The 13,614-nt window shown below is 43.4% G+C and overlaps 2 protein-coding genes across 4 annotated transcripts in view; one reads left to right on the top strand and one right to left on the bottom strand.

The window, feature by feature from the left end:
* Positions 1-7,905, top strand: part of ppfia2 (PTPRF interacting protein alpha 2) — a 291,948-nt gene extending 284,043 nt beyond the window's left edge. For 2 of the 3 annotated variants that reach the window (XM_034673355.1, XM_034673354.1), the window contains exons 30-31: positions 1,626-1,663; positions 6,632-7,905. In XM_034673355.1, the coding sequence (XP_034529246.1) occupies positions 1,626-1,663; positions 6,632-6,643 (50 nt within the window). In that variant the 3' untranslated portion in view covers positions 6,644-7,905. Of the gene's footprint in view, positions 1-1,625; positions 1,718-6,631 lie in introns of all 3 variants that reach the window. The other variant, XM_034673353.1, reaches the window with a different exon arrangement.
* Positions 7,906-8,084: 179 nt separating this feature from the next.
* acss3 (acyl-CoA synthetase short chain family member 3) overlaps positions 8,085-13,614 on the bottom strand; it is a 74,144-nt gene continuing 68,614 nt past the window's right edge. Inside the window, exons 10-16 of the mRNA XM_034673356.1 lie at positions 13,335-13,430; positions 13,068-13,131; positions 10,956-11,037; positions 10,551-10,673; positions 10,373-10,472; positions 10,086-10,261; positions 8,085-8,237 (exon numbers count right to left, since the gene is read on the bottom strand). Of these exons, the coding sequence (XP_034529247.1) occupies positions 8,154-8,237; positions 10,086-10,261; positions 10,373-10,472; positions 10,551-10,673; positions 10,956-11,037; positions 13,068-13,131; positions 13,335-13,430 (725 nt within the window). The 3' untranslated portion in view covers positions 8,085-8,153. The remainder of the gene's footprint in view (positions 8,238-10,085; positions 10,262-10,372; positions 10,473-10,550; positions 10,674-10,955; positions 11,038-13,067; positions 13,132-13,334; positions 13,431-13,614) is intronic.

Raw genomic sequence — 13,614 nt, 5'->3', positions numbered from 1 at the left:
GGTCTGTCACGGAGTCAGAGCTCGGAGCTTGTTCAGCCCATAGACTGTATAAACTAATACTGAATCCCTCCTCCGTTTTTCATTACCTGCACACATGTGTGCTAACAAGGAGCTTAGGAGGGAGGCATGCTAGTTGTAGGCTGTCTTAATAAACACAAAGGTCGGTTTTACTCCCCACGTCTGCAGATTTGAAGATCTAGTGGATGATTTTTATTTGTCATGGATAAGTGCTAGCGCTAGTTAGCATAGCCACATAGCTACATGTTGTAGCTGTGTACCAAGACACACGTCGACATACTGATAAATAAAACAACAAGAAACACTAAATCTGTGACCAATCGTTCAGAAAGGTCCTGCTGCAGGCGCCTCTCCGTCAGGATCAGATTCAGAGGGTTGAAGTAACGTGATCTCTGAGCAGCCGTGTATATTCAGCCAACATGTAAACATTAGATCAACGTGCTGGAGAGCCGAGGCACATCCACTTCCTGAGGGGGCGTGGTCAGAGAGAAAACAGAGTGTTCTGAGGAGGACTGAAGAAGAGGGTTTTTCAGGCAGACCAAAATCTGATTTCAAAGTGTTTTTTCGAGCATAAACTTTAAAGACATGTTTTGGGGACCTCTTAGACCAATATATATTGATGAAAAAAGCGTGATATGTCACCTTTAATACATGTATTTTTGTATAAAATGCCTTTATTCACTGAGATTTGATTGAAACTTAAAGATCACATGACCACTCCTATTTCCTTTTTACTTCTTTGTCGTAGTGCTGATACATTCCCAGATCTCAACCTTTAATATTACTCAAGTTATAATAACGGTTAACATTAGCATGTGACAGTAGCATGGTAACAAAATGAAGCTGATGGTGCACTTAATCATGTTTCTGGAGTATTTTACAGTTCTCATCAGCAGATGAAGTTTTGTCAGTTGTCTTCAATCTTTAGAGGTTAAATCATTTATAATAACAAGTGTTTCTTCACCATGTTTCCTCTCTTATAGCTGAACTAAAGGTGAGGAATTATAAAAGTATTAAAGCTATTAGATAACTGGAGAAAATAAATCTGCTGATGAATAAAGTAAAATACGGATGAAAGCAAATGAGCGCTTGTTAATTTGGGATTAAGTGACCTGCAGTGTCCCTGTCAGAGTGAAGCCTAAAAACAAAGACCCCGGCTGTAATGAACCAGACGTGATCCTGGGATGGATGCAGAGAGTCGTGTCTGCTTTGTTTGTGTTCGCCTGAGTTGTGAGAAATCATCCGACTGTGCTGATTCTTGGCCGGTGCTCTCCTCTAACAAGGTGCTCCCAGTGACGCTGAAACAGCCTTCCTGTGTTCCTCTGTCTCTATTAACCGTGCTCCCTGGTCTGTGACATCCAAAACACACTCCGATCTTATTACTCGTGTTGTCCACTCAAAATTCAAACCCCTCCTTTTGAGTGTGTGATACATGGCTCCGTCCTCTTGAGGCTAATCTCTGTGTCAGAAAAAGCTCTGACTTATCATGGAGGGCGTCTGATCTCAGGTGGAGGAATGTTTCTTTCTCACTCTGGGTCCATCTAAAGATCAGGAGGCTTTAAAATTCATGCTTTAACATCTCTGCCTCTCACTGTCTCCCCCTACAGTCGGACCCTCTGCAGTGCAGCGGCTGGACAGCTCCACGGTGAGAACCTATTCCTGCTGAGAGGAGGAGGAGAAGCCCCTTAAACTGTACGCTGTATGTAACACAACACCGTCTCTCGCTCTTAAATGCACAGCTTTCTCCAGAACTTCTTCAGATAGATATTAAAGAAGGAGACAGAGGTTCAGGTGTTCTCGGCTTTGGCGAGCGTCGGCTGTGTTTTTGCCAGGAGGCTAGACCTGATCTCATACCGACCTGTTCTCTTTAATGCCCGTCCAAAAAGATGAGTCATAGTCCAAGCTTTAAAAAACCTGCTGTAAATACATTCAGCCGTTACATGCAAAGCGCTCACGCCGTTTATCTACATGTGTTTGATCGCTGCAGCCTCCTAAAAATAGACCCCTGTGAGGTTTATCCACACTGTACAGATTAAAGTGAGTTTGTCCCAGCTTCATTGCAGACTGTTTCCTTTGTGCTGCCAGGTGCAGAGGAGAAGTCTTTGTTTGACTTGATACCCTATCTGACAACACTGTCTCGCTGTGTTTGTGTTGCGGGTGAAATTCTCCACGATTGAAGTGACAATCAGAGACGAAGGATGCTGCAGGAGGACAGAGAAATCTGGTTCTTGTCCTGTGCTGCAGGAGGAGAGAGTCTGTCGCCCAGGTAGACAGGAGGCTGTGAAGGATATCACCTCCATGTTCACACAGACATGGTTTACTCTGCGTACTGCAGTGAAATCAGATGTTTGAGGTGTCATCACTTCCTTTAACAGGCAGAAACCTCGAGTAGGACCAGACTCATGTTAGACAAACATAATAGAGGTGAGATGGATAGTAGTAGTTGTAGCAGCTGGAGTCTGGCAGAGTTGCAGAGTAACCTACGAGACAAGGGAGCTCAGGGACTTCAGAAAGGTCTAAGAAAAGAGAGGGAGACCAGAAGAAAGAAAAAGAGGAGAATAAATGGTGAAGGAAAGGAGAGAAGGAAAGGACGGGATGAGAAAAGGAGACAAAAAGGATGAAGAAACATGGAAATAACAAAAAAGGAAAGAAAGAAATAAAGAACAAAGAGAGAAAGAAAGAAGAAAAGAATGCAAGAAAAAAGGAATGAAAGAAAGCAAGAAAGAAAAGAAAGGACAGAAAGAAAGAAAGAAAGAAAGAAAGAAGGAAGAAAAGAAGGAATGCAAGGAAAAAGGAATGAAAAAAGAAAGAAAGAAGGTTAGAAAGATAGAAAGAAAGAAAAGAAAGGATGAATACAAAAGAAAGACAGAAAGAAGGAAAGAAGAAGAAAGAAAGAAAGAAAGAAAGAAAGAAAGAAAGAAAGAAAGAAAGGAAGAAGGAAAGAAACAAAGAAAGAAAGAAAGAAAGAAAGAAAGGAATCTACGGCAGAGATCCAGAGGAACCTACGAGACAAGGGAGCTCAGGGACTCCAGAAAGGTCTAAGAAAAGAGAGAAGAGAGGGAGACCAGAAGAAAGAAAAAGAGGAGAATAAATGGTGAAGGAAAAGACAGAAGGAAAGGACGGGATGAGAAAAGGAGACAAAAAGAATGAAGAAACATGGAAATAACAAAAAAGGAAAGAAAGAAGAAAAGAATGCAAGAAAAAAGGAATGAAAGAAAGCAAGAAAGAAAAGAAAGGAGGAAGAAAAGAAGGAATGCAAGGAAAAAGGAAGAAAAGAAGGAATGCAAGGAAAAAGGAATGAAAAAAGAAAGAAAGAAGGTTAGAAAGATAGAAAGAAAAGAAAGGATGAATACAAAAGAAAGAAAGAAAGAAAGAAAGAAAGAAAGAAAGAAAGAAAGAAAGAAAGAAAGAAAGAAAGACCCAAAAAAGGAATCTACGGCAGAGATCCAGAGGAACCTACGAGACAAGGGAGCTCAGGGACTCCAGAAAGGTCTAAGAAAAGAGAGGGAGACCAGAAGAAAGAATAAGAGGAGAATAAATGGTGAAAGAACAAAAAGGAAGGAAAGAAAGAACAAAGAGAGAAAGAAAGAAGAAAAGAATTCAAGAAAAAAGGAAAGAAAGAAAGAAAGAAGAAAGAAAGAAAGAAAGAAAGAAAGAAAGAAGGTATGCAAGGAAAAAGGAATGAAAGAAAGAAATTAGGATGGAATGAAAGAAAGAAGGAATGACAGAAGGAAGGATGGAATGAAAAAAAGAAAGGTTAGAAAGCAAGAATGAAAAGAAGAGACAGAAAGATAGAAAGCAAGAAAGAAAAGATGATTTCAAAAGAAAGAAAGAAATAAAGAAAGAAGAAAAGAAAGAAAGACCCAAAAAAGGAATCTACGGCAGATATCCAGAGGAACCTACGAGACAAGGGAGCTCAGGGACTCCAGAAAGGTCTACTTTAGACATTAAGAATATAAGGTAAAGTAAGAATCCATTAGTTCCTCTATCAGTTGAGTTTAAGATTTAGCTGCAGAGAAGAAGAAAAGTTTCTGGTCTGATCCAGCATCATCACAAAACACCCGGACTGAAACAGGTGGCAGGTTTGAGGCACAGTAAATAAATTAGGTGATTTAAAAACTGTGACTTCAGGGTTATCATGTAAGAGAAGAGAGTCCCTAAACTGAATTTAAAAACATCTCTGGGGAGAGAAGAAGAAGAAGAAGCTCAGGGTTCAGATGGGAAAGTTTTCACCTGCATTACTGTAGATTTGATGTTTCCACAGAGTTTGCTCATCCCGTGGAGCGCCCTGCAGCCTGTTTCTAATACTTTCATCAGCTTATTTTTAAAAGTGCACCCACACAGCAAAAAAAAATACAAAAAACACAGAGACACAATAAAGAACAAAGTTCAGTGAGAGCATAGGGTTGAACTCCGGTACAGTACGTGAGCTCCAGAAACAAAGACGGACTGTTTTCCACCCTGAGCTGCTGACTGGGTTCAGATCCTCCGTCGGTGCAAGAAAACATACAGCGTGAAATTTGCATAAAGGCAGAAACACGCCTTTGCAACTTTCTCCCTTCTCAGTCCTCCCTGAGATTGTTGTTTGCAAAACATGCAAACAGAAAACCTCTAATCCTGTTCCCCTGATCGATGATGCTCAGTGTGTTGTTTGAAATGACGTCCTCTTCCTTTTGCATCGTCATGCTCGTCCCTCTGTGTTTGGTCTTAGCTGTAGAACTAGTTGCATGTAGAAGTTGTTGTTGTAGTTGTTGTTTTTGATGTTGTTGTTCAGTGTCTAAAAGAAAACCATAAAATTGTATCCATTTTTGAGAACAATTAAAAGTACAGAACCCCTGAAGTCCCATAAAATGATCATTTTTATCTTGTGCATATGTAGCATGTTTTACAAAGTTACATGCAACTGCTATCACTGGTCTTTATTTGCAGATAACATGCTCTATTAATTCTGCTGACACAGTATATCATGCATTCTTACAAGCATTAAACAGGGGCTGGTATTGTTATGTCACTAGAGCGCCCTCTGCTGGAGCTTTTGCAAATATAAGGTATGCACCCCATGCAATAATATATTTCTGCAGAGCTGGAGGCTACAGTTTCAGAATTGCAACTCCAGGATGCTTGTGCGGTTGCAACTCCACAACTTCCACCAGATCCGTGTCCGGCATCCGGCAGATATAGAAGTCTGGCAGGTTGTAACGCAACGGATCAGAGACGCAGCCGGAACACAACGGAGTGGATCCAGTGGAAGTTAACACATTGACTAGAATAGAAACCTATCGGATCCGTCGCTGTGATGGATCGGAGATGGACCAGACACGGATCTGGTGGAATTTGGCCGTTATGGTTAAAGTTAAGGTTACAGTTAGACATTAAAAACTTGCACCTTGGCGACCACTAGGTGGTGCTGTTCCAAACAACAAGGTTCCCCAATCAATCAAGCTTTATTTATGGAGCACCTTCCATTCAAATCAAATGCAGCTCAGTCAGACAACTCATGTTAACTTAAGATAAAGTTTATTGCAGCATACAGTATTGTGTTTGGCGCATGGGCTCCAAATCTCATTACTCAGCATAGAATATTTAAATGCAGACATTAGGAGTAATGAGATAGGACTAACCCCCCCTCGGAGCCCGCAGGTGGATGCCGGGGAGGAGGTGGGAACAAGTTTGCACACAGCACTGAGCAGGACAGCAGGAACACTTGCAAAGCAGAGGCAGAGACAGGGAGACTTGCAGCTTAAATAGACCACCAATGAGAGGATGTTGAGATCAGCTGATAGGGAGGATGATGACGTGTCAGTATGAATGAGCGCAGCTCGTGTTATCTGCCTGAACTAGCTTGCAGGCAGCGCTCCATTTCAAAGTACTTTACAGTGATTGAAAAAATCCCAAATAAAATATATCATGACTAAACATGAAGCAGAAATAGATTTAGAAGTAGAGACTAATGCACAACAGAGCTGCAGCCAGAGACATGTGATCCTGAATCTGCAGCCTCTCGTGCTATTACATGGGGTGCATCCCTCAAATCTGCAGACGCCCCAACTGAACGTGCTCATGTGACATAGAAATACCAGCCCTCTTGTAATGCTAACAAGAATGCACTATATACTGTGTTTGCAGAATTTATTTCCCTTATCTTGGTGAAAGCAATAATTATCCATGTAGTGTTTTTTTCCAAATGAAATATCTAACTCTTCTGTGTTGATGTAAATTAGCTGTAGACAACACAAGAGAGAGAACTCTACCTCTAACTTGGCACAAGATGATGTTTGTAAAGATAATGATCTCCTTATTGGACTTCAGGGGCTGAGAAAGAAAAGGAAGGTCACAAAAAACCAAACAAACTTTTAGCTGAGGGTGCTACATCAGCTAAGCAACTCTCCACCAGCTGTATTGATCAGCATTGTGATATTAAAATGCTAATACTGCTGTGTCAGAAGTCACCTTCCCGGCTGTAATGAGCTCCAGGCTGTGTTTCACAGCGTTGGCTCATTAAAGCACCATACTTCACCCTGTGCATGTTTTTTAATTTTCAGTTCTTTCACCGTTTTTTCCTTCTCAAACTTTGACCCCCGTCACTCAAAACTCCTGCTTCTGTGTCCTCCAGGTTCAGTTCTGATGGAGATAAACGGGTGAGCCGCTCGACGGGCCAACCTGCCGAGGAACAAACGCACTGCCAAGAAGCCCTGCTCTCGTCCCTAACTCCCCTCCTCCTCCTCCTCCTACCCCTTCCCCTCCCTCCCTCCTTGCTCCCCTAACGTGGGCACCAGGTGCCGGTGCTAAACTGTCCTGCAGGCGTCCCTGTTGTCACCGTTTATACCTTTTACATGTACAGTAACTTGTCGACAAAAAAAGCATAACGTACTGTGTAATTTCTTCTACAGGAGATGTGTAGGTTATCTGTACATAAATATGCCATTTTTTAATATATACACACATCTATGTATAAAAAGATATTCAGAGTTTGTGCAAAAAAATGTCCCTGCCACCTCATTTAGTGGACCATAGATTAATATATGCTGCTCTTTAAACTGTCTCCATATGACCCGCCCCTGGATCATTTTGTACATATGGTTTTATTTTTACATTGTGCTGATATGATGATGATGATGATGAAACATACACACACACACACACACACACAGAGAGAGATGGATGTTGTGTGAAAACCTGCCCTCTAGTGGTGCACAAAGACCCCCCTCCACCATCCTCTCTCTCATGGACTCACCCTGGAGTGTTTCAGGAGGAGGACAAGAGGAACGACAAGACAAGCACTTTGATACAACCGCCACAACTCAACGGACTCTTCAGTAGCCAAGGACGAAGCAAGAGACGTCTGAAGTTGCACAAAACCCTCCTCCGGGATGAGCAGGAGAAGCTGTCACCTGTTGTACCGTACGTCTCGTCAGGTTAGGACAACTTACACACTCAGCCGAGCTGGCCTTCTCTCCCCAACCCCCCCGAAAACTCCTCTGACACCGCCGCACCAGAAGAAGAAATAACTGAAAGACAGACCGCTTTAGCTCATCGTGTGTAGAGTGTATATGACCATGTTGAAGTGAGGTGACTTTAAAAAGACAAACCTGTTGCTTGCTGTGACTTACACTGGTGTTTCCTGTTGACTCTTTAGTTCCTGTTGGAGTGTCCGGGGCGGGGGCCGCGCCCTGTTCTCTGTCTTCGAGTTATTTCTGACGGACGACTCAAAACGAAGTCTTACGCTGTTTTGGGTTTTTTTCTGTTTGTTTGTTTTTACATCTTCAATTTGCACGAACAATGAATCGTTTTATTTTGGGTCCATTTTTTTATTTATTCTTGTACTTTGGTCAAACTAAGTGGTGAGCAAGCAGATTTTCATTGTCAATAAAAAAAAAACTACTGTCAGTGAACGCGTCTGTTCGGTGAATGTGCACAGTCTGGTCATGTTTGACATCACATACTAATGATTCATCTCTTCATTTAAAATCAGGATACTAACCCTCTTAATGCCACAGTTCATAAAATGTAACAAGGAAACTTCTTCACGTCAGAAAAGGAATAATCGACTTCACTTCTCCGTCAGCTCATAGTTGCAGAAAGAAGCTGATTTAATTCCTCCACCCTTTGCTCTCTCTGTCATCTACCGGATGAGTTCAGGCTCCACGGGGTCTCAGAGCTTCTTCGACCTGGCTCTCGATGTCTTTGAACACCTCTGGGTCCTCGATGGTTGGAGTGATCTGTGGGGAGAGAACACGTCCTGTGTGAATCTGCACAGTAAGACAAAGCACTTATATTTGGCGGTAAGGCTCTGTTCTGGGAGCTCCCTGCCCTTCCGTGTGCCTACGTGGAATGCTACAGCCTTAGGCAGGGAGAGCACACCTCCCAACATTTTTCATGTGCATACAGAAAGCCAAGGCAGGGAGAGCAGCAGCAAAGACACCAAAGTGTACACTACGTATGACACTGGTAAAATCAGACACAGCAGAAGAGGAGGAGCTGGGGTGGAGGAGGAATATAAAGTGGTTGAATAGAACGCCCATTTTGCTGTTTGCTGATTGGATGAGAAGCAGCTGATGTTCTGTAGGCCGAGCTGGACTTTTTTGTCTGCCAGAACAAATGTTTTGCCCAATTTTTGCAGCAGAACTAAACATTTTAACACCCTGTTACACAAACTATTTAGTCTCTTCATCTCAATTCATCTCAACATTCCTAACAACTAAAAGGGGGAGGGACATTTTCTATAACTCAACTTTTGTGGTTACAGGACGAAGAATTCAGGCAGAATGAAGGATGCTGCTGATGCACAGGTAGGTGCTTGCTGTGACCATAGACTTTATAAATAATGGACGCAGTATCTGTGACGTCACCCATCTGTTTCTGAAGCGCTGTTTTGAGGCCAATCGGTGGCGGCAGCCATATTGGAAATGTTGAACTCAACATAAGTGCTGTTGAGCTAGTGTGAGGTAAAGAGGCGGGCTTTGAGCCTCCTAGCCAACAGCTACAGTGTTCCCGCCAAATCAAGTCAGCTGTACCTCTCATAATGGAAAACTGGTAATCTTAATATCTTCGAAACTGCCGCGTTATGAAAAAATCCTATCCAGACTACACTCGTTTTTTTGTACCAGGCTGTAAACATGTTTATTTCTGCTGTAAAGATCGGCTTTTTTGAATTGGTGTGTATGTGGTTTCCGGTACTTCCGGAGCCAGCCTCAAGTGGACACTCGAGGAACTGCAGTTTTTAACACTTCCACATTGGCTTCCAGAGGTTGTTGCTTGGCTGTGACCTCTTTGCACGCTTCGAGATTAGCTGGAAGGAGGTGAAGGTCAGCCATCTTTGGGCTTCACAATACCTCTTCAGCAACAATCAGGTGTTTTCAGGCATTAGGAATATAGCTTAATATGAATAATCAGTCTTTATTCTAATGGTCTGGTGTGCTTAAATAAAGAGACACAAGAGTGTTTAAAAGCAAGTTAAGTCTTTTTGGATTCCAGGTTGCATTGATTTAAAATGCAGGAAAGTCTACAAAGTGTGGGTCAAACCTTTGAAAGGCACTTTAAGATTATTTTAAAGTCTTGTTCATAAATCATGAGATAATCAAGCATGAATCATCATCAAGAAATGCTGAGTAATCAACAATTATCAAATTACACAGCTTATTTCCCTCTGTACTTTGCAAAAACCTTCATAGGATAACATTTATACAACTTTAATTTGAAGCTTTAGGGCTGTATCCTCTGAAGTTTATATCTGTAAACAGAGCACCTTTATTAAGCAGGAGTGTTCTCTCTGTTTGTCTCTGGAGGATCCTGATCAGCAGAAATCTGAGTCACTAACTGAAAAAAACTAAATCCTAAATGAGCTCTGAGTCGTGCTTAATGAATGCAGAGCTGCTAATGCACCATCATTATTCAGACTCTGACTTTTAAAATGAGCCGGACTCTCCTCTGCTGCTCCCTTTGCACAACACGGGGGACACCAAAAACAAAAACACCCACGGACAATATTTCCTCTGAGCGGCTTCAACGCACAGCTTTTAAAAAGTTATTAGTAAGGGGAGTGTTTGTCTCGCAGGGCGGAGTCGTACCTTGTAGGGCTTGCCGTTGACCAGGTTGGCCAGAGAGGAGCGAGGGATCTTTCCAGAGCGGGTCTTGGGTAAACCTCGGACGAAGAGGACTTTCCTGAAGGCGGCTACGGGTCCGATGGTGTCTCTGACCAGCTTCACCATCTCATTTATGATCTCCTCTTCCTTTTTCTGGACGTCTGAGACGCAAACATGAACAAAGACATGCAGGGTCAGATTTAGGAGAAGAGGATAACATCTGTGCAAAGATAAATAAACTTTTAGAAGTCACAATAAGTGCACATCCTCACCTTTCTTAAGCACACACAAGGCCAAGGGGACGACACCCTTCAGAGCGTCCTCCAGACCCACCACGGCGCAGTCCCCCACCGCAGGGTGCAGCAGCACCGACTGCAAGACACACATGAACGTGACGGTAACACAGAGCTGACACGAGCTGCGTCCCCTTCTCTAGCATCCTCCTCTTACCTCCTCCAGCGCTCCGGCTGACAGCCTGTGTCCCGCAACGTTGATGACATCATCAGAGCGGGACATGATGTAAAGGAAACCATCGTCGTCTATGAAACCGGCGTCCATGGTGTCGTAGTAACCCTGATGATGGAGCAGAAGAAGAGTTTCAGCAGCAAAGATCTGACAGAAACTTTAATTCATGAGTCCTGCATGCTGCTAGAGTTTGATAGTGACCCTGTAATGCAGCTTTTCACCACCAGAGGGCCACATGCAACCACACAATCACTATCCACTCTTGCTGCACTATCATCCCACTGTCACAAGAGGAGAAGTGAGAGGTTTTAATGGAATCAGACAGCTGTGGAAATGATCTGGTTTTCGATTAGAGAGATATGGATGTGAGGAGAGGGCGACACGTCTTACGGGGAACTTGGTGAAGTAGAGCTCCTTGAAGAGATCGTGGTTCTGCCACAGTGACAGCGCCGCACCAGGTGGAAGAGGCAGCCTGAGGGAGGAGGGATGGAAAAGATGAGTTTGAATCCAGTCTGAATGAAATATGAGTCTACATGATCACATTCATTTCTTCATTTGTGCTTCTTCTAAACTGAAAGGTCAAGTCAAGAGATACAATATTTCCTCTGAGATGGAGTCCTGGAATTTAACCTGGCATAAAACTTGACATTAAAGCTCCTGTGAGGGACTTTCATCTTGACTTCCTCTCGTCTTTTCAAATCTGCAACCTTCAAATCAGCAGGAAGCTATAGCAAGAGTAAAAACTACAGTTCCACAAGTGTCCACTAGAGGCTTGCTCCAAAGACAAGGAAACTCTTTATAGCAGAATCTACATGTTTACAGCCTGGTGCAAAATACAGTTTTGGCCTGAACAGCTCGTGTCTTTACTCACACCATATATAATTTTCTTTACTAATTTGTTTTGAAGAAATGAATGCAAGAAGACATAATTAAGGGCGTGACTAGTTTGACTGACAGGTGGGCATAAAGCTGTTTTCTGCAAGGCTCATGGCCAGCCTCAGCTCCACCTCAAACTAAGTGGTGGTACCATTTCCAACATGGCAACCACAAGCGGCAACCTCTAGTCTCAAAATATGAAACCATTGCAGAAGTGTTATAAACAGGGCGCTGGTGGCCTAGCGGTCTAAGCACCCCACGTATCGAGGCTATAGTCCTCGTCACAGAGGTCGCCGGTTAGACTCCTGGCCGGTTGACCATCTGCTGCATGTCTTCCCCCACTTTCTAGTCCCCACGTTTCCTGTCTCTCTTTAGCTGTCCTATCAATAAAGGCGAAAAACTGCAGTTCATCGAGCGTTCGCTTGAGGCTGGCTGAAGAAACACCAGAAACCACATAGATGTGAATGGGAAAAAGACGATCTTTGCAGCGTTAATAAACATGTTTACAGCCTGGTTCAAAAAACGGCTTGGCTACAGTAGCTAATCTCTCTCTCGGCACACACCGTACGGTGGGTGAACTTTTTTCTAACGCAACGGTTCAGAAGGTATTAAGATTATGAGTTTTGCCCAAATAAGGACATGACTGACTTGACTCCCAGTCGGGAACACATAGCTGTTGACTAGGAGGCTCAAACCCCGCCTCTTTACGTCACACTATGCCTGGTTGAGTTCCACATTTCCAATATGGCTGCCGCCGTCGATTGGCTTCAAAACAGCGCTCAGGAACAGATGGGTGACGTCACTAATACTACGTCCATCTTTTATACAGTCTATGGTTTTAGTTAGCTGAAGAGACGGGCCATCAATCCTGGGGCTCTATCAGCTGGCCTCTATGAATCAGAATCTGGCTCCAAATGTTCAAGATGTAAACACCTATCACAGCTGTGTATTTTGGCTTCACTTTTGTACAATGAGAGGAGGTAGAGGCGCGATGTCCATCTTTAAATACAGTCAATGACAAAAAAGTTGTTTTTGGATTAACAGGAAGCACAACAAAAGCAACACAGAACACTTTTTAGAGTTTTACACTATCTCAAAATCCTCATCCCCGTACATGACCCTCTCTGTTTGTATCGGCTGTGATTTTCTGGAGCTGCGTATAAAGCTTTTCAGCAAACAACAGAGCTGGCTCTGAATTTAGAAGGACTTGCAGCTGTTCCCATCTGTTTCCAGCTCTACCTGCTGCTATCCTCGGATGCTCTGCACAACGAGGAGTCTTTTGGAAATCCCCGTTTGTTGGCTCTGGGTCAAGTCCAGCACTTTACTCAGAGCCGGGAAATGAAGCTGGAGAGCGATAACAGATTGATCACAGGCAGGGAAAAAATAAAGCTGCTCATAGGCGAAGGGGTTGATTGCTCCTGATTAGATCCACTTTGCAAAGACACACACACAAGTATCATTCTCCAACGGCACAGATGTGAGGTTCTTTGGAGTCTGATTCACGCTGCACTGACGGTGATCAGGACTGAAAGTTTGGGGATTTGTGCCTCCATGTCAGACTCTGAATGAGCGTGCATGTTGAGAGTGACAGAGGAATTGAAAGCGATGACTAAGCTAACCACTTACCTCACCACAATATTTCCCAGGGTTCTTGGCTTTACTTCCTGCATGTCATCATCGATCACTGTAACTAGAGGGGAGGGAAGAGCAGAGCGTTTAAATCCAGAGACGCTCCGGCACACTGGAGGAGCAGATTATAAATCTCATTTCTGCTTTAATCCTGCTACATCTTTAAATAATGAGACTCCAGTATGTCTGAGTTATCACCAGTAATACAGAATACAAAGACATTAAGAGACAGAGGAGGTTTGTGTGTGATTGTTTGACTCTTACCATTGTATCCTGGAACAGGTTTCCCAGCCTGACCAGCAGGGGGTGCAAGCGAGTTTCCCAAGCCGATGCAGGAGGAGGTGATGGCTGAGCCGGTTTCTGATAAGAGAGAGAAAGAAAAAAGAAGAGATGCATAAAGACTCACATCTGTGTGGGAGACCCATCCCACTTAAGTCTACCCACAGGAGCTCTGGATGTGCAGCAGCTTTGACAAAACATCAGAACTTCCTGGCTTTGAACGCTGAACACTGAAGCTTGTGGTGGTGGTGGGCTGATCTGAAGA

This window comes from Notolabrus celidotus, chromosome 21 (assembly GCF_009762535.1).
Source record: "Notolabrus celidotus isolate fNotCel1 chromosome 21, fNotCel1.pri, whole genome shotgun sequence".
In the NCBI taxonomy this organism is placed as follows: Eukaryota; Metazoa; Chordata; class Actinopteri; order Labriformes; family Labridae; genus Notolabrus; species Notolabrus celidotus.
This window is presented reverse-complemented; position numbering and strand designations above follow the sequence as displayed.